Raw genomic sequence first — 19,756 nt, 5'->3', positions numbered from 1 at the left:
TTGTGACCGAGACAGTTCCGGATTTCATGAATTTGCGGATTTCGGAACATCCTTGCCTGGGCCGAGGTAGGTAGGGTTGGGTCACCGAGGGCCGGGGCAAGGTAAGGGGGCGAGGTCGAGCTGCGGAGAGTCGGGCGAGGTTGGGCAGCCAAAGAGCGGATCGAGTTTGGGCCGGGGCGACGTCGGGCCGCCGAAGGCCGTGGCAAGGACAGGCCCCGTGGGGCGAGGTCGGGCCGCCGAGGGATTCTGGATTTCGGAACATTTTCCGGTTTCTGGATGACCCCGCCACGGATTGGCCCGGTGTCCGAATTTCGAAACTCCATATTTCGGACGTTTCACCTGTATGTGTCTTTGGCATATCACACTAGATGTTATTCATTTCCTTTATAATTTTACAAAGATCACATCAGACTGCCACCAACCTCCACACTTAATATTAAATGACTATCCTTAGCCATTGACATTGTAAATATTATAGCTGAGGAACCAAGAAATGAATGACTATTTCCTTCACACAAAAACCAGAAATGGACTATTGGGAATTTGTCTTTGAGTAGTGTTTGTATAATTCACCGGAGATTATGTTATTAATATAGAAACATAGAAAATAGGTGCAGGAGTAGGCCATTTGGCCCTTCTAGCCTGCGCCGCTATTCAATGAATTCATGGCTGAACATGCAACTTCAGTACCCCATTCCTGCTTTCTTGCCATACCCCTTGATCCCCCGAGTAGTAAGGATTTCATCTAACTCCTTTTTGAATATATTTAGTGAATTGGCCTCAACAACTTTCTGTGGTAGAGAATTCAACAGGTTCACCACTCTCTGGGTGAAGAAGTTTCTCCTCATCTCGGTCCTAAATGGCTTACCCCTTATCCTTAGACTGTGACCCCTGGTTCTGGACTTCCCCAACATTGGGAACATGCTTCCTGCATCTAACCTGTCTAAACCCATCAGAATTTTAAACGTTTCTATAAGATCCCCTCTCATTCTTCTGAACTCCAGTGAATACAAGCCCAATTGATCCAGTCTTTCTTGATAGGTCAGTCCCGCCATCCCGGGAATCAGTCTGGTGAACCTTCGCTGCACTCCCTCAATAGCAAGAATGTCCTTCCTCAGGTTAGGAGACCAAAACTGTACACAATATAGAAAAACAAAGTCTAAGAAATTGCAGTGCCAGAAAGAAGAAAACTTTTTTTATTCGTTCATGGGATGTGGGCGTCGCTGGCTAGGCCAGCATTTATTGTCCATCCTGAATTGCCCTTGAGAAGGTGTTGGTGAGCCGCTTTCTTGATCACTGCAGTCCGTGTGGTTAGGGAGGGAGTTCTAGGGTTTTGACCCAGTGACGATAAAAAAACGGCGATATATTTCCAAGTCAGGATGGTGTGTGACTTGGAGGGAAATTTGGAAGTGATGGTGTTCCCATGCGCCTGCTGCCCTTGTCCTTTTAAGTGGTAGAGGTCGTGGGTTTGGGAGTTGCTGCCAAAGAAACCTTGGCGAGTTGCTACATTGCCTCTTGTAGATGGTACACACTGCAGCCACGGTGTGCCGGTGGTGGAAGGAGTGAATGTTTAAGGAGGTGGATGGGGTGCCAATAAAGCAGGCTGCTTTGTCCTGGATGGTGTCGAGCTTCTTGAGTGTTGTTGGAGCTGCACTCATCCAGGCAAGCGGAGCGTATTCCATCACACTCCTGACTTGCGCCTTGTAGATGGTGGAAAGGCTTTGGGGAGTAAGGAGGTGAGACACTCACCACAGAAAGCCCAGCCTCTGGCCTGCTCTTGTTGCCACAGTATTTATGTGGCTGGTCCAGTTAAATGTTTGGTCATGGGAGACCCCCAGGAAGTTGATGGTGAGGGATTCGGTGATGGTCATTACTTTGAATATCAAGGGCGTGTTGGAGATGGCGCGAATGTTACTTAACACTTATCAGCCGAAGCCTGAATGTTGTCTTGTTCCATGCGAGCATGAACTGATTCATTATTTGAGGAGTTGTGAATGGCACTGAATATTGTGCAGTTATCAATAAACATCCCCACTTCTGACCTTATGATGGAGGGAAGGTTATTGATGAAGCAGCTCAATATGGTTGGGCCTGGGACACTGCCCTGAGGAACTCCTACAGTGATGACTTTAACCTACCGAGTGTCCCTAAAGGATATCGAGGGAGAAATTCGCATTGATTGTGTCATCCGTTAGTGCCCCCAGGGGGCGCTAACAGGACGCAAATGAATTCCCACCCGGGGGGTTGGGGGTGCTTCCACCTCCCACAAAATTGTGCGGATGTTAGCGGAGGCACAAATCGGCAGTGCCCCGCTCCCACCGGTTGTGCCCCACTTCCGTCGGTAGTGTCCTGGACCGCTGCATCAGTGATGATGACGTCATTACCATGTGCAGCGACCCGTTTTCGCCCCAGAGCGGAAACTGTGTAATGCTCCGTGACGCTGTCGCAGGTGATGTTTGTGTCCGCCTCATGAGCCTGGCCGCACTCCGCTTGCAGGGCGAAAAATAAAGGGGTGGTGCATGCCGCCATTTTGTTTGCCGGTTTATCGGTTCGGCCTTTCTCTGCCGATTTTGTGGAATCCGTGCCCAATGGTGCAGCCCGGCACTCTGCCTCTGTGGCAGATTGCGGCCATGGCACCCCGCTCCCCGGTGGCATTGTGATTTAATGCAGAGCTCACAGCGGGCCCTCCCCTTTAACAGAATGGGAGGGACCTGTGCCAGCGTGTATGGCGGAAAATTTGCGTGCTTACCACGCCGGGCACAGGAAGTCCCGCCTCGCCTCGGTTACTGCCTCCAAATGGGGTATTACCGAATTGCGCCCCCATACTGTCTTAACCTTTATTCAATGCATGTACACCTATCTGTGTTATCTTATATATTGACTCCCTCCATTTTGGGTCTGAACTTAAGTAGAGTAATTGATGTATGAAAGTATAAATCCCAGGCTTTTTGGGATTTGCACATCCATGGCCATATGACACAATCCCTTTGTACTTATTCTTGCATATTAAAGGACCACCTGAATCACGCTGGAAGAAGAAAAATGAAAAAGACGATAATTAAGTACAATTAGCTAAGTTTGAGCCTGTTCAGATTGCAATATATTTTTGGCATATTGAGCTGTGCTCGGTATTTATGTATGTGTTAAACTCACAAGAATGTCAGAATGTACATGACTGGAAAATACCATCGCAGTCAATCTGGCCAATCTGTGAAATATCATATCCCATGATACCTCTTATATCCCTCTATCAGATATATATCATCAGGCACTGATCCAATCCACACTTGAATTTGCTGATATAATCAGCCTATACCATCTCCTTTAACAGTCCATTCCACCCTTTGCTAAAGTAGTTAAACAAAAAACATCTTTTCACCACCAAATTCCAAGTTAATATAAGTGTTTGCAAAGATTTTTTAAGGTTAAAATATTGCTAACTAATTTTGTTCTGGGGTATGGGGATTATTTTAAAATCTTGAAGCTTTAAATGGAGCAATAGGAGCAATCAGAGTACAAACTACTTTTGGTAACCTTGCAGGGATATATCAATAATCTTGAGTTAAAACAAGTAAAGCTTCGAGGTTCAGGAAAAAGGCTTTAACGTACAAAATCGCAATTCAGTACAAGGACTTCCTTTCTGATCTGAGCAATCCTGAACGCCTCCTATCTCTCCCCATTATCTGTGGTTTGCTTCCACAGCCATGTGACCTTGTATTAGGACTTCCCAGAGTATGCCAGCACATACTGTCATTTTTTAAATTTGCTCACAGGATTTGGGCACCACATGGCAAAGCCACATTTATTGTCCATCCCTAGTTGGCCTGAGAAGGTGGCAAGCTTGTACTTTGGAACAAATTGGCAGTCTCACTCAGTGAATTCAAATCGGTGTATGCAATCAGATTCAGTATAGGGCATTTTCCCTGTCTGGGAAAAACGTAGTCGGAAATAAATACGTTACATATTAAATATAAAAGTCATGATCAATGTCCTAATTTTGTTTTGTGCATGGTACCTTTAAATTTGCTGTGCGGCTGAGCAGGATCTTACAGAGAAGAACTTGTGAACGGCATCCGCGGTACCTTCCCGATCATTGCGGGCCACGCACATGCGCAGCTTAGAGGGAGCATTGGTCATGACTGTAGCAAGCTCACTGACACTTGCCATTTCATAGAATCATAGAAACATACAGCACAGAAGGAAGCCATTTGGCCCGTCGTGCCTTTGAAAGAGCAGTCGTGCTTAGTCCTATACCCTGCTTTTTGTCCGTAATCCTGAAAGTTCCTCACCATCAAGTACCTGACCAACTCCCTTTTAAATTTATTTATGGAACCAGTTTCCACCACCTTTTCAGGTTGAGCGTTCCAGATTCTGACAACTCTTTGAGTGAAAGAATTTCTCCTCATCTCTCCTCTACATATTTTGCCAATGATTTTAAATCTATGACCGCTGGTTATTGACCCACTCGCCAGAGAGAACAGCCTTTCTCTATCTATTTTATAAAATCCTCATATCATCTTGAAACCTCTATTAGGTCACCTCTTAACCTGCTCTGTTCCAAGGAGATCAGTCTTAACCTTTCAAACCTTTCCTCATGACTGAAGTCCCTCATCCCTGGTAACCTCCTGGTAAACCTCCTCTGTACTCCTTCTAAGGCCTTAACATCTTTTCTGGCGTGGTACCCACAATTCTCCAGCTAAGGCCTAACCAGTGATTTATAAAGTTTTAGCATGATCTCTTCTCTTTTATATGCCATGCCTCTATTTATAAACCCAAGTAACCCATATGCTTTTTAAACCATCTTATTAACTTGCACTGCCACCTTTAAGGATTGTTTATATATGGACACCAAGGTCTTTCTGCTTATCTACACTTAACAAAATCGTGCCATTTATATTATACTGTCTTTCCATATTAGTTCTCCCAAAGTGTATCACTTCACACGCCTCTGCATTGAACTCCATCTGCCATGCTTCTGCCCATTTCATCACCCTGTCTATGTCATCCTAAAATCTACAACTATCCTCATCACTATCTACTACATTGTCAAGTTTCATATCATCATCTGCAAACTTTACAATGCTGGTTGTTACACCCGACTCAAGTCATTTATAAAAATTAAAAAGAATAAAGGACCCAAATCTAACCCTTGGAGAACAACACTACAAAGCACACCGCAGACTGGAAAACATCCATCCACCACCACTCTTTGCTTCCTTTCACTGAACTGAGCCAATTCTATATCCATACTGCCATTTTCCCCTTAATTCCATGGGCTTCCATCTTGTTAACAAACCTCCTGAGTGGCACTTTGTCGAGTGTCTTCCGAAAGCATTCTTCCCTGCTCAGTTTGATATAATTCTCTTCAGTGGGACATATCACTTAATCTGATCTGGGGCCATGTAAAACAGACTATCATCTGGGTTCTGCTACAAGATCATAAACACCTTCCCCCAAGCAAAACTTTAAGAATTAACCTTAATTATTAAAGGATTTTTTATTGCTGATCTCTTGCAGGCTTTGAATAAATGACTTTGAATCCAACACTTTTGGAATTCAACACTTTTACCATGCGCCAGAATTTATCAGTACCAAAAACATGTTACTATAGTGATGAGAAGTCAACTTGATACAGGGCAGAGATACAAAGTTCTAGAAAAAGTTCGAAATTGGTCAAGTGCCACCCAAAGGACTGCCAATGGTTGCCGAGAGACCGGGCGGTACTTTGCCATGAAGATTCCTCTAAAACAGATAGCAGTACTGCCCAGCGGCCAAGTAAAGGCTTACGCCATCAATCTGGGCTGCAGTGGGCGGCTGTTCCCAATCTCGGCGGCAAATGCGATCCTCGCCAAAGTGCCGCCGAGGATTGAGTCGGGCCGAGGGAGGGGGAAATATTGAAACATAAAAATCTTCCCCCAATAAGCACTGGAACACCTTCAGGGGACCTCATTCAGATAAAACGCTGAAAAAGAAAAAATTAAAACATGTTCACCAACCTTTAATTGCAGGTCTTCTTACTTACCGTCGGGGTTAGACCTGCCTCCATGTAATGGTCCTTCCCAATGCTGCCGCCGACTTCCACCGACTCCCGCCCGCACCAATATGGCAGCTCAGTTGGCGGGAGGTCACTTACGCAACTTGGCCACCAGCGGCCGTCAGCGGGCAGTTCCCAGCGGCACTTCCCTCCCGCCGGCATCAGACCAAGAAGAATCTGTCACCGAGGGGAGACCGCCGAAAAAGCTCGGTGGCAGCAGGCGGCAGTGGGCGGTAAGGCCACTAATTTCGGGCCCTATATCTGTTTATCATTTTTTAAATATATTCTCGGGATGTGGGCATTGCTTGCAAGGCCAGCATTTATTGCCTATGCCTTGCTGCTCTGAGAATGTGGTGATGGTGGGCCACCTTCTTGAAGAACTTTTTTGATACAACTGAGTGAGTTCCCAGACCACTTCGGAGGGCAATTAAGAGTCAATCACGATGATGTGAGATTGGAGTCACATATAGGCCAGGCCACATAAGGACGGCAGCAGATTTCCTTCCATAAAAGACATTAGTGAATCAGTTTTTATAGACAATTGATAGCTTCATGGTTACGTTTTCTAATACCAGTTAACATAGTATACTCACCAAGCATGAGTCTTTTCTGCACACATCATGTTCTCAGTTACTACAGGATTACCATTGTAATAATCCTTACTGTTGCATGTTTTGCAATCTATTACATTTATCTTCACGTCTTGAAGTGTGTCAGATGGACTTTTTGAATTTTCAGTTGTTATTCCCCATCCTGCCACTGTGCAGGAAGTTCCGGGTTTCACATCCTTATCCTTAGCTTTAGGTAGCTGGAGGACTTTCACATATTTGTTGATCTTTGCATTGCTGGCTAGCTGTGAAAGAAAGAAAGAAAGACTTGCATTTATATAGCGCCTTTCACAACCACCGGACGTCTCAAAGCGCTTTACAGCCAATGAAGTTCTTTTGGAGTGTAGTCATTCTTGTAATGTGGGAAACGCAGCAGCCAATTTGCACACAGCAAGCTCCCACAAACTGGCAATGTGATACTGACCAGATAATCTGTTTTTGTTATTATTGATTGAGGGATAAATTTTGGACAGGACACCAGGGATAACTCCCCTGCTCTTTGAAATAGTGCCATGGGTTCTTTTAAGTCCACTTGAGAGAGCAGATGGGGCCTCAGTTTAACATCTCATCCGAAAGACGGCACCTCCAACAGTGCAGCACTCCCTCAGTACTGCACTGGAGTGTCAGCCTAGATTTTTGTGCTCCAATCCTGGAGTGGGACTTCTGACTCCGAGGCGAGGGTGCTACCTACTGGGCTACAGTTGACAGACACAATAAGAATGAATTAATATTTCTGCTTTTCAAAAGGTGACGAATATCTTGTACAAATGTTTTATTCCAAAGGAGGACTGTAATTTTCGACTTGTAAGAAACCTGTTTCCCCAAATTTCTCCCCTCTTAGACTGAACACTCTGACTTGGATGAGATAATGGTTCCATGAGCACTGGCCACCCTCTAGTACCTCTCTCCAGATGTTGTTTGTCATGTATGAACCTTGATGGTGAGTGTTGTTTATGGGAAGTATCGCAACACAGCCCAACCCGATCCTCATCTAACATTTGCACAGCATGTCTCACTGGATGGCAATCTGGAGCAGGAATCCCCATTGAATTATTTTCTATTTGCAGCCCAAGGCTGCTGAGGCCATTTGTAGGACTACAACCACTATCCAGCTGGCAGCAGTTAACTTGAAGCTGGGGTTTACCTGATGTGTATGGGTGGTGCATTTATTATTTCATCCATTGGGGGAACGTCCATATGTAAGAATTTTAATATCTACCATTGACTCTCTTTTGGGATTGCGTATGGTGGTTTGGAGTATATGCTGTTTTATAATTCTTTTTAGAAGACCAAAGAAGGGATGCAGGAATTGGGTAAAAAGTGGCCGACGGAATTCAATGTCAATTAATTGTCAAGTGATACATTTTGGTTTAAAAAAATAATCACAGGAATGATATTTTGAATGGAAGTAGGCACGATGCTCTGGAATAGTAGAGGGATTTGGTTCTCAGGATATTAAAGGCAGTACCCCAGCTTGATAAGGCAGTTAAAAAAAGCCACTGGAATTCTAGGTTTTATCACAAGAGGTATAGAAAATAAAAACCAAGAGGTAACAAAAGCCTAGATAAAACCTTAATAAGACTTCAATTAGAGAACTGTGTGCAGTATTGGGCTCCACACTTTAGGAAGGATGGCTTTTGAGAGGGTACAGCATGTAGAGGAAACATATGTAATACAACCATCCAGTACAAGAGTTCAAAGAAGCAGTCACTGGGATGCTGCCTGGTATGAGGAAAGAGAAATACGAAGAAAGATTTGAAAAGTTGGGACTTAGGGGACGATATGATAGAAGTGTTCAGAATTGTGAAAGGATCGTAGTTAGAAGCAGACTCTTTTTAATAGTTGAGAGGTCCAGATGGAGACTAAATGTGAGAGGTTTAGAAAAGAAGGCAGATGAAACTTCTTTACACAGAGAGTTGCGAGGTTGTGGAATTCACTTCCAAGGTTAGTGGTTGGAGCAGAAACCTAGTCAACATTCAAGATTAGATTGGATAGGAAGATGAAGAATAAGGGGATGAGGGAGTCTGGCGACAGGGTGGATAAATGTGATTCGGATTATTTGCTCGCATGGGCCTGGAATTTCCTCAAGTGGTGTAACCGGCAAATTAGGCCGGAATTTACACTGGTTTTTATGCTGCTCTTGCTTCTGTCTAAAGTTACGGGGTTTTGAAGCCGGAAGAGACGATTGTCATTTATTTCCATGCATTATTATCGAAGGGATTTTAAATTCACTTCCTGCCAATTTTATTCATGTATACCGGATTGTAAGAATTGTCGTCAACAAGCAGAAATCAGTATAAACAATCATGGCTCAAGGATAGCACCGAAGTTACACCACATTCCTTCTCTAAATCCCTCTTTACGTATAAAAATTGAAGTTTGAAGCCATCAAACCATTATGTATGCACATTAGGTACAGAAAGTTTCAGAAAATGTAATCATGGGAGCATTTCAAATTTTAATGTAATATTCTGATGCTATAAAAATTCAGGTCCCAGTGAGGAGAAGTAAAAACAATCACTTAGAAATTCACCATAAAACACCAGAAATATTTTGGGATTAAATTTACAGCTTGTTCAGAACTGGTGTAAATGCAGAAAACTCACGTTCTCTGGTCTTTTGAATGGGGTCGGCGCTATGCTAATGTGTAGCAGAGGGTTTCTTGGAGGTTTTGCAGAATCACTGTAAAAGATCGAGGAAACTCGGGCACAGCATAAAATGTGCCGTAAGTCACATGCACAAATTCTCTCGCTCTTTTGCAATGAACATCGATATAACGCCATACTTACACTGTTGTTGCACTGAAAAATATGAGGAAATTCAGGGCCATGGTGGGAAAATGCTGACATGACTAGATGGGCCGAATGGGCTGTTTCTGTGTTGTAACTTCTAAGTATTTCTACAATCCTGCTAAGAATCCTGATAGCAATCATTGTTGCAGAGCAAGAGTAACTCTTTTCTTCTTCCATCTTGTTCCCGTCTATGTTTCAGCATTGTCTCTCCCCCCAACAATTCTCTCTCAGCAACAGGGTATCCTTCTCTCTCTCTCTTCTCATCCCTACTCAACAGCATTTTTCGCTCTCTTTCTCTCCTTCCCAAACAGGCTTTCTCTCTATTTGCCTCTTGTTTTTCCCCCAACCCCGGAAAGATGCCACTCTTTCTTTCTATCATAAAAACATAAAAAATAGGAGCAGGAGTAGGCCATTTGACCCCTCGAGTTGCTCCGCCATTCAATAAGATCATGGCTCATCTGATCCTGGCCTCAACTCCACTTCCCTGCCCACTGCCCAAAACCCTTGACTCCCTTATCGTTCAAAAATCTGTCTGCAACTTAAATATATTCAATGACGCAGCCTCCACAGCTCCCTGGGGTAGAGAATTCCAAAGATTCACGACCCTCTGAGAGAACAAATTCCTCCTCATTTCTGTTTTAAATGGCGACCCCTTATTCTCAAACTGATCATCCCTCAATTGGCTCCAAAAGAACCTCAATCTGTCCTTTTCTCTCACCGCCCCCCTCTCGAGGCATCCTCTCTACTTTGCCCGTGCATGGCAGGAGTCCTGCTGCCAAGATGGAGCTCACCACTGCAGGCGAAGAACATCAGGCAGGGCTGCAGTGAGGATATTACTACCGCACTCAAAATGGCAGCAAGAACCCTGAAGGGGCATCGCAGCCTCTCTCCGAGCCATTTGCGAGCATTGGTACCATTACTGCCACCAAGCAGTCTCACAGAGTGACAGTAACAGGGTGGACAGCAGGGAAATGGAACAGGTAACTTGATTTTGCACCCTTCCAATTTATGTGGTGGGCAGGGAAGGGGTTGACCAGCGGTGATATTGGAATGAGCAGTGGGAGAGAAATTTAGTTCAGGGTTAGAACATGGCAGCAGGCCACAGCAGCTATGAACTTTCATTGCCAACCTGTCATAGAGGTCATGTAATTGAAGAAACTTTTGACAGAAAATGATTAGGAATGTGATTTAAAGATTTTGAACAATATGATTGGAGAACAAAGGAAGTAAAAATTACCGATTTGAAATGAAAAAAGCAGAAACTTAACCAATGACCAAGAAAAAATTGACTGTTGATCATGACAATCCTGATGTGGACGATGGACACGATGTACAGGATGGACACAAGAGACTTTACCGTGAAGGTCCTTTAATCTTTTGCTATCTAACTCTTTCCTCACTCATTCTGTTAATTGTATGAGTAAACTTTGATAAGATGAGCTTTAGCAGAGAAATTGTTTATTCTTAAAAGAAATTAGATCATATCAGAATTGAAAGTGTACATAAGTGATTGATACAACCACAGAGTAGTTGGAAACCAGAGAAACTGCGTTCAGTACCTTTTGACAGAAGTAATGACACCCTTTCTGGCACACAATAATAAATAAGAAAGAATGTAGTTTGAGTGTCAATTGTAAAGAAATACATTGCAGACAGAATGTTAAAGAAATAACTGAAGAGTTTCATGACATCAACATTATATACATTTACTTTAAAATGTATTTATAATCCCTCTATGCTTATGCTTTTGCTTTTATTTAGCTTGTTTCCCCCAGTACCATATTGTGCGGCATGATCTAATTGTCTCGTAACTCATACCATGGGGGTCATTTTAACCCCAACCCGCCTGGTGGGAAACTGACAGTTCGGATTGGTCATCCATTTTGTACCCCATGTGATTTCATTCTCCAATGACTTCAATGGAAAATAAAATTAAGCAGGGTGTAAAATAGAAGGCTGACCCAATCCCCTCAGGGTGGGCTCGGTTAAAATGACCTCATATCTCTGCTGGGGTGCTGCTGATGCTGAACTCAAGTTGCCTGCTGGGAGCTCCATGAAGTGTTGGGAATGGAATTGAATATTATAGGGATAATTATTATTAAGATTAACCAGTACTATACAGAATATGCTAGTCCTCTTGGAGTTGAAATGTTTTCTTGGGGGTGTAACGGAAATGGGAGAAAGGAAAAAATATTTTAGAAGATTGCTTGATCACTTTTTTGGAAATCAGGAAATGTTTATGCAGAGCTTTCCTTCAGGAAATTTAATGAGATTAAATTTTTGACCTTAAATGTTAACCGTTATTAATTAATAAAGGGTCAACTTCCCCAATGGCTTAGGTAGAGAAAGCTAACCTCAGCTGGGGCAGCAGTCAGAGTGCTACAATTGGCCAAAGTACCCAGGCTAAAGATGTAAAAAGAAACTAGCATCTGATCGGTATCTAATGACACTTGCTGAGGTCAAGGTCAACTGTGATGTCCCACAAGGTCAAGCAGCTTGCTAATACTCATTATCAACACTCACCTGTAAAGAATGGGCACGCCAAGAACTGTAATCTTCTATGTGTCTGAGTTTCAGTCTTTGGTAATGCAATAACTAACAGAAATATTGGCGGACCTCACTGTAAATTATTCCCATAAACTTTACTCAGAGATTGAGCACATTAAGCTGTTACGTTTCTAAAAAATGAAACACTTCCGTCTTTCTAAATTAGACATTTTAAATAGCACAAACAAGCCATAATAAATTAAATAAAATTCATACTTCCAGCAGCATGATGTAATTTTCTTTTGTTTTTACATTAAACTCTTGGTGGGAGATCTGCTCCTTGACTTTAAGTTTTTGTTGGGTGTTCTTATTCTGTGAAAGAGAATGTGCTCCAAGAACTACTTGGACAGCCTTGTTCCTGCTTACATCAGAAAGACAGAAAATTATTCTTTGCTTCCATTAAAAAAGACAGTTTTTAGAAATTCATCAAAATAAACAATCAGAATCTCAGACAGTATAAGAATAACAGGCTGAATAAAATTAGCCCAGTCCCTTACTATTTACTGTTGTTTTCATCACTACATCAAAAATTGAAACTATACTCAGAAAAATGCCACTCGGTCCAACTGGTCTCTGCTAGTGTTTATACTCCACACGAGCTTCTCCCACTCTACCTCCTCCCACCCTGTTCTCATATCCCTCTGATCCCTTCTCCCGCATGTATTCAAAGCTTCTGCATTTCATACAAACACACAGTATATTATCACATTAATAAAAACACATGCTGGAAATAAATAATAGGTCAGTCATTACCCGAAAAGTTGGCATTTCAGGGGAATCCTTCATCAGATACAGACTGACCTGCGGTGCATTTCTAGAATTTTCTGTTTTTACTTCAGATTTTCAGTAATCACACTTTTTCTTTTGATCTCTAGTATAAGTACAGTAGTTTCGTTTTTTTTTAAGTGCAAGCAGATGGAGGTGTGACATTTAACTAGAGAATGAATATAAAATGAAAACAGTGTGCAAAGTTTTCACTGTAGAAAATCTACGTGGGTTCAAACAGATGTGGATGTGGGGGAGAGTACATCCGGCCTAAGAGCCAGGATGTGTTTGTCCAGGATCTCTGCCAGTGACTCATCAAAGGTCTGTGAGGTCAGGTGGAAGCTCCTCAATTTCCTGGCCACTGGTGCTCTCCTGCACCATCAGGGGCACATGTAAATGTCCAGCATGCTCCAGAGGCTATTTATTGCAGAAGAATGGCCAACTAGGGGGTTACTTGGGGGCAGGGGAGAGCCAAGATCCCCCCCCACCGAAAGATAGCACCAGTGCCTCAATCAACCCCATTTCTAAAGGGGCTGCATTTAAATAATTTAAACAAATTCCTTTCCTCTTCTGTGACCTGAACTCTCAGATGGGACAAACATGGAATCCTCCACTGTCATTTGTTGATCCTGGACGTTATTAAAATAATCTGTTCCAAAAAATGTTGGCATGTGAGAACATGGGTGGACTCATTGATTAGACCTGCTGGGGTAGACCTATTATTAGGGGCAGCGATTCATTCTACGTGCCTCCGTATAATCCTGCAAGCCAATGGTTTAACAGACAGGGTAGTCCCAGCTGGACAAGCAGTGGGGGGCTCAGACATACTCCAGAGAGCACAGCTTTAGTTGGTAAAACCCCAGCAATACTCTTACGTATGTTTGGGGTTCCGAAGCCTTGGGCCTTGCATTGGTATCGGATACCTGGCTAATGAAATAAAGTCACGCTCACAACTACAGAACTATATGATATTTTTGCCATCTAACAACTAGGCCATCTACAAAAGTAAATAATTAGATTTAGATTTTTTTAATCTTATCAAGGATCGTGCGAACAGAAATGTACACCAATAGCATGGTGCTCTGCAGAATAATGCTGTGGCTACAATGTCTGAAAGTAATTATTTCATGCAGGCTAGGTGTGGGAGCAAAGCACTTTATAAACTTGAGTTAATAATCATGGTAATACTTAATTTATACATGTACTTACTATAACTTACTTTTTACAGTGTGCTGCAGTCAGTACCCATTTACTTTTGATCAATGCCCCTCCACATTTATGTTCATAGATCCCCCTTTTATTAAGAAATTGAATTGATGCCATATAAGGCTTTGAATGGGGTTTAACTTCATGGCCTCCGATAATTTCCACACCATGATCAGTAATAAAAATATATAGAAGGTATTAAAAGGCTATTTCATAAGTTGAAATGAGCACTGAGTTATTATAGACTTTTACATCGACAGCTGCTTCATCAATGTCCTTCCTTCACCATAAGTTCAAAGGTGAGGATGTTCGCTGATGATTGCACAATGTCCAGTTCCATTTGCAACTCCTCAGATAATGGTACAGTCCATGCATGCATGCAGCAAGACTTGGACAACATTCAGGTTTCGGCTGATAAGTGGCAAGTAACATTCACGCCACACAAGTGCCAGGCAACGACCATCTCCAACAAATGAGAGTCTAACCACCTCCCCTTCATATTCAAAGGCATTACCATCGCTGAATCCACCACCATCAACATCCTGGGGGTCACCATTGACCAAAAACATGACTCGACCAGCCACGCAAATATTGTGGCTGCAAGAACAGGTCAGAGGCGGGGTATTCTGCAGTGAGTGTCTTACTCCTGACTCGCTAAAGCCTTTCCACTATCTACAAGGCACAAGTCAGGAGTGTAATGGAATACTCTCCATTTGCTTGGATGAGTGTAGCTCCAAAAATACTCAAGAAGCTCAACAACATCCAAGTCTGCTTGATTGGCACCCATTCCACCATCTTAAACATTCACTCCCTTCACCACTGGCACACCATGACTGCAGTGTGTATCATCTGCAAGATGCACTGAAGCAAATCGCCAAGGCTTCTTCGACAGCACCTCCCAAACTCGTGACCTAGACCACTTAGAAGGACAAGAGCAGCAGGCACAAGGGAACATCACCACCTGCAAGTCACACACCGTCCTGACATGGAAATAACAGCACTGTGAGAGTACCTTCACCAAACAGACTGTAGCAGTTCAAGGTGGCTCACCACCTCAAGGGCAATTAGGGATGGACAATAACTGCTGGCCTTGCCAGCAATGTCCACATCCTGCGAATGAGTAAAAAGAAAGTAAATCCACCAAGAATTTTCAAGTATGTTCATTCTCAGTGCTCAGAGGTCGCTGTGAGTTAGTTACAGTTCAGAGCGGGAAGCAAGTTCATGATATGCAGTGTGGGCAGGGAAATTGGGTCAGGTTGTGGATTTGGGTGGAACCAGCCAGTTGCTGAGTCTTAGTTGACCCAATGTTCCCCTTTGCAGTTCTCTTTCGAACACTCAGCTGCCTCCAGCTGCTTCTACGTTCCTGATTATTCAGCCATAAAATCGGCTGCAAGAAGATGCATAAGGGCAGCAAATACTTGCTCACTCACTGATGACCCACGGGAATGGTCCCCAGTAAATGGTATGAGGGAGGACAGGGGTGGGGGATGATCGCGATAGTGGGAGGTGGGAACCCCCAGGACAAGGAAGCCTTTCAAATACTTACCTGCCTGGGCCTTTTCTGGCCCACAATCCACTTTCTGGCAGGTTTGGCCTGGTGGGGAAGCTGCTACTGCTGCCCAAATTAAACCTCAGACTAAAAGTGCAGTCGAGTCCCGATGATGTTCAATGGAAAGGATAATCAGATGAGGTGTATAACGGGCAGCTAATTCGATATCGCTTGTTTTACACCTTCGCCCAAATTAAAATTAACCCCATGAGTATGAAATCTGGTAACTTTACTCACTAGACCAACAGGCAACACAACTTATTTCTGCTGTTGAATATTGGTGAATATTACAGCGGTTTTTGTCTCTAAGCTGCTGCAGTGATTTAAACTAAGCTGGAGAACTATAACTATTACTTTTTAAAAATTAATAACTAGAGAAACTAGTTACTTAATATAACAAAAAAAAATAATTTGAATAAAAACTTTAACTAATTAAATTAATTCAGACTGTCAATAAGTAAATAAATAAAGAATTCTAGAAATGGCAGGGCAGGCTATGTGTCAGGAGTGTCGTATGTGGGAGTTTGTGGACAGCGAGACTCTCCCACACACCCACATCTGCATGACATGCCTCTATCTTCAGTCAGTCCGGCTCAGAGCCTTTGTACAAAGTAGCAGAATGGATAGCTAGCTGACTTCAAGGCAGATAACAGAGAGTGGGGGTGGCAGAAGGTGAATTCTGGTGTACCACAAGGATCAGTGCTGAAACCTCTGCTATTCACAACTTGTATTAATGATTTGGACGTTGGAATCAAAAACACAATTTCTAAATTTGCAGATGACACCAAATTGGGGGGATAGTCAATACAACAACAACAACAACTTGTATTTATATAGTGCTTTTAACATATTAAAACGTCCCAAAACATTTCACAGGCATTATATTCAAAAAATTTGATACCGAGCCACATAAGGAGAAATTAGGGTAGGTGACCAAAAGCTTGGTCAAAGAGATAGATTTTAAAGAGCATCTTCAAGGAAGCAAGAGAAGTAGAGAAGTGGAGAGGTTTATGCAGTGAATTCCAGAGCTTAGGGCCGAGCAACAGAAGGCAAGGCCACCAATACTGAGAAGGACTGCAACAAATTACAGGAGGACATCAATAAACTTACAAAATGGGCATATAATTGGCAAATGAATTTCAACGCAGATAAATGTGAGGTATTACATTTTGGTAGGAGTGTCAGCTGTAGCTCAGTGGGTAGCATTCTTGCCTCTGGGTCAGAAGGTCACACAAAAATCCAGGCTGACACTCCAGTGCAGTACTGAGAGGAGTGCTGCACTCTCTGAGGTGCCGTCTTTCGAGTGAGACATTAAACCGAGGTATCGTCTGCCCTCTATGGTAGACGAAAGATGCTGTGGCACTATTTCGAAGAAGAGCAGGCGAGTTATCTCCGGTATCCTGGCCACTATTTATCCCTCAATCAACATTACACTTAACAAAAACAGATTATCTGAGCATTATTACATTGCAATTATGGGAGCTTATTGTGCGCAAATTGGCTGCTGCATTTCCAACAGCAGTGGCTACACTTCAAAAAGTACTTCATTGTCTGTAAAGCACTTTGGGACGTCCTGTGGTCATGAAAGGCGCTATATAAATGCACATCTTTATTTTTCTTTTTAGGAAGATGAGGGAGGTCATTTATTACTTGGAGGGTGCAAGTCTCGTTGGGATAGAGGAGCAAAGGGATCTCAGAATACAAATAGACAAATCACTAAAATAGCGGCACAGGTTAACAAGGCCATAAAAAAGGCAAACCAAGCACTAAGGATTAGTTCTAGAGGAATAGAATTGAAACGGAGTGAAGTTATGCTAAACTTGTATTGAACCTTGGTTAGACCACACTTGGAGTACTGCATACAATTCTGATTGCCATATTATTAAAAGGATGTAGAGGTATTGGAGATGTTGCGGAGAAGATTTACAAGGATGATACCAGAAATGTGAGGGTATACCTATCAGTAAAGAATGAATAGGTTGGGTCTCTTTTCTCTTGAAAAAGAAAACTGAGGGGTGGCCCAATAGAGATCTTTAAAATTATGAAAGGCAGATACAGAGAGAATGTTTCCACTAGCAAAACTAGAGGCCATCAATATAAGATAGTCAGCAAGAAGTCAAATAGGAAATTCAGAAGAAACTTATTTACCCAGTGAGTGGTTGAGGCAAATAGAGAGGCTAGATAAGCATATGAGGGAGAAGGGAATAGAGGATTGTGCTGAAAAAGTTAGATGAGTAAAGACGGGAGGACGCTCGAGTGGAGCATAAACGCCGGCATGGACTGGTTGGACCGAATGGCCTGTTTCTGTGCTCTATATCCTATGTAATCCTATGTTATATTATCAAGCAGATTTACCAGAAATTTTGGTAGCAAAACACATTTTTTCTCTCTACAAATTTCTCTATATTTGTTACTTTGCTTTTAAAAATATTTTGTACTCTCTAAAAAGTTAAGAAATAAAAATACATCAGAATTCAGGGAAGTAAATGCCTTTTGTAATAAATATAGAAAGAGATAAGTATTAATATATTCATGCATCAGACATTGAAAATTTAGGTGAATTATTATAAAAAATACTTAAGATATACCTATTACCAATTAAATATTATTACCATAAATCCTAATATAAATGTACTAAGCATAAAAGTTCCTTATTTTGTTACTTGCAGGCTGGAGTTAGGGAAACAGCAATCAAAAAAATGAACACAGTGTGTTGCAATGATTTCATTGTAGCTTCTCTTGTAATTGCAATCAAAGTTCTCATGTAATTTATAAAGATCTCAAAGGGATGTGGTTTGTTCACGTTGATGTCATTGCTAAGAAGTTGTGAATCTTTCTATTGTGAATCGATTCCATTTATGGGAAGCCACATGACAGCGCCCAAAGCTGACCAGAGAATGAAAACAAATATTTAGGCATCAGTGAGAGGAAACTGGGGTTTCACTGCGGTTTTAAAAAATGGATCTATAGATTGAACTTTTCAATTAAATATTCTGATGACACATTTGCCATGCTTATTAAGATCCCACAACATATGCAAACTACATAATGTCATAAATAAGATCTGACTAAAGCTGAGAAAATTGTACCGGAATGTGCACTTTAATGTGGTTTACTTTCAAATAGAGACAGCCTATCTGTTAGGGCTATCACTAAACAGACGTATGTAGGATTATTTTAAGGGATATTCTTTACATTATTGCATCAAGCTTTTGTTTATGCGCGTACATTGAGGTAGGGGAGGAAGAGGTGTTAAGAAGCTGGTCAAAGACAAAAAAGACAAAATCCATGACCAAGAAGGTGTCAAGTCGTGCTGTGGTCTATGGTGAGTTTGCTGGAATGGAAGGAAGGGTGCTACAATTGGACTCCGAGCCAATGAATAATGATAAGAAGATGGAATCTCTCCAGGGTTCCTGTTTCTGATTCCTATCCAGCAACTGCTCCTGGAAATTATACATTTGTGGATGTCAGATGAGGACAGAATCAGGCTCAGTTCTGATGCCTCACACTATTGAATATTCACCTCACCTCACTTAGATCTCAACCTGGGCTCAGTGGTAGCCTGACACTCCAGTGCAATACCGAAGGAGTGCTGCATTGTTGGAGGTGTTGTCCTTTGGATGAGATGTTAAACTGAGGCTCTGTCTGCCCTCTCAGGTGGACATAAAGGGCTGGATTTTCGGCTTTGATGATTTCGGGGCGGTAATGGCGACGGCTCGGTAAAGTTTGCGCCCAGAAACAGTTTGTGCCTCAGTCATCAAAATTGGGCAGCTGGGTCCTGAGTCTGGAGTGCAGCGCTAAGGGAGGCATTGCACATTTCTCTTCGGGCATTATCATGGGAAAATCCCGAGCTGAAGAGCTGGCCCGGGAATGCTCCAAGGGAGGCCTGGGGAGAAATAAAAACCTGAAAAAACTCCCACAAAAACATTCCCAATACATAGCCCACACCACCACAAGATAAATCACAAAAAAATTAAAAGAATAAACAATCACACTCACCTTAGGATGGCATTACTTAACTCTCTGCAGTCAGTAAAGGTTGGACCGCTCGTATTTACAGACGGTCACAGCAGGGGCAGGACTAAAAAAGTGTGCCGGTATCACAATCAGGGATGTTGCATACCGGCTCTGTTATATATGTGGACTTGTATTTACTCTGTACAGCCACCAGAGGGCTCATTCCCCGGAGTCCCAAGGGATCCCATAATTCCTTGGGAGCACAGCTATTTAAGAAGGCTTCATAGGTTGGCGAGGC

General features: G+C 42.6%; 1 protein-coding gene across 1 annotated transcript; it reads right to left on the bottom strand.

Annotated features, from left to right (window-relative positions):
- Positions 1 to 81: 81 nt before the first annotated feature.
- On the bottom strand, positions 82 to 18,265 carry LOC139228913 (granzyme K-like). Its single transcript, XM_070860430.1, has 8 exons — positions 18,169 to 18,265; positions 13,966 to 14,125; positions 12,198 to 12,339; positions 6,633 to 6,887; positions 4,938 to 4,958; positions 2,905 to 3,028; positions 2,320 to 2,489; positions 82 to 339 (listed from the first exon to the last, which is right to left on the bottom strand). The coding sequence occupies exons 1-8, from the start codon at positions 18,263 to 18,265 to the stop codon at positions 82 to 84; spliced, it is 1,227 nt and encodes a 408-aa protein (XP_070716531.1).
- Between the last annotated feature and the right edge of the window lie 1,491 nt (positions 18,266 to 19,756).

The sequence above is a fragment of the Pristiophorus japonicus genome, chromosome 2 (assembly GCF_044704955.1).
Source record: "Pristiophorus japonicus isolate sPriJap1 chromosome 2, sPriJap1.hap1, whole genome shotgun sequence".
Lineage (NCBI taxonomy): Eukaryota > Metazoa > Chordata > Chondrichthyes > Pristiophoridae > Pristiophorus > Pristiophorus japonicus.
This window is presented reverse-complemented; position numbering and strand designations above follow the sequence as displayed.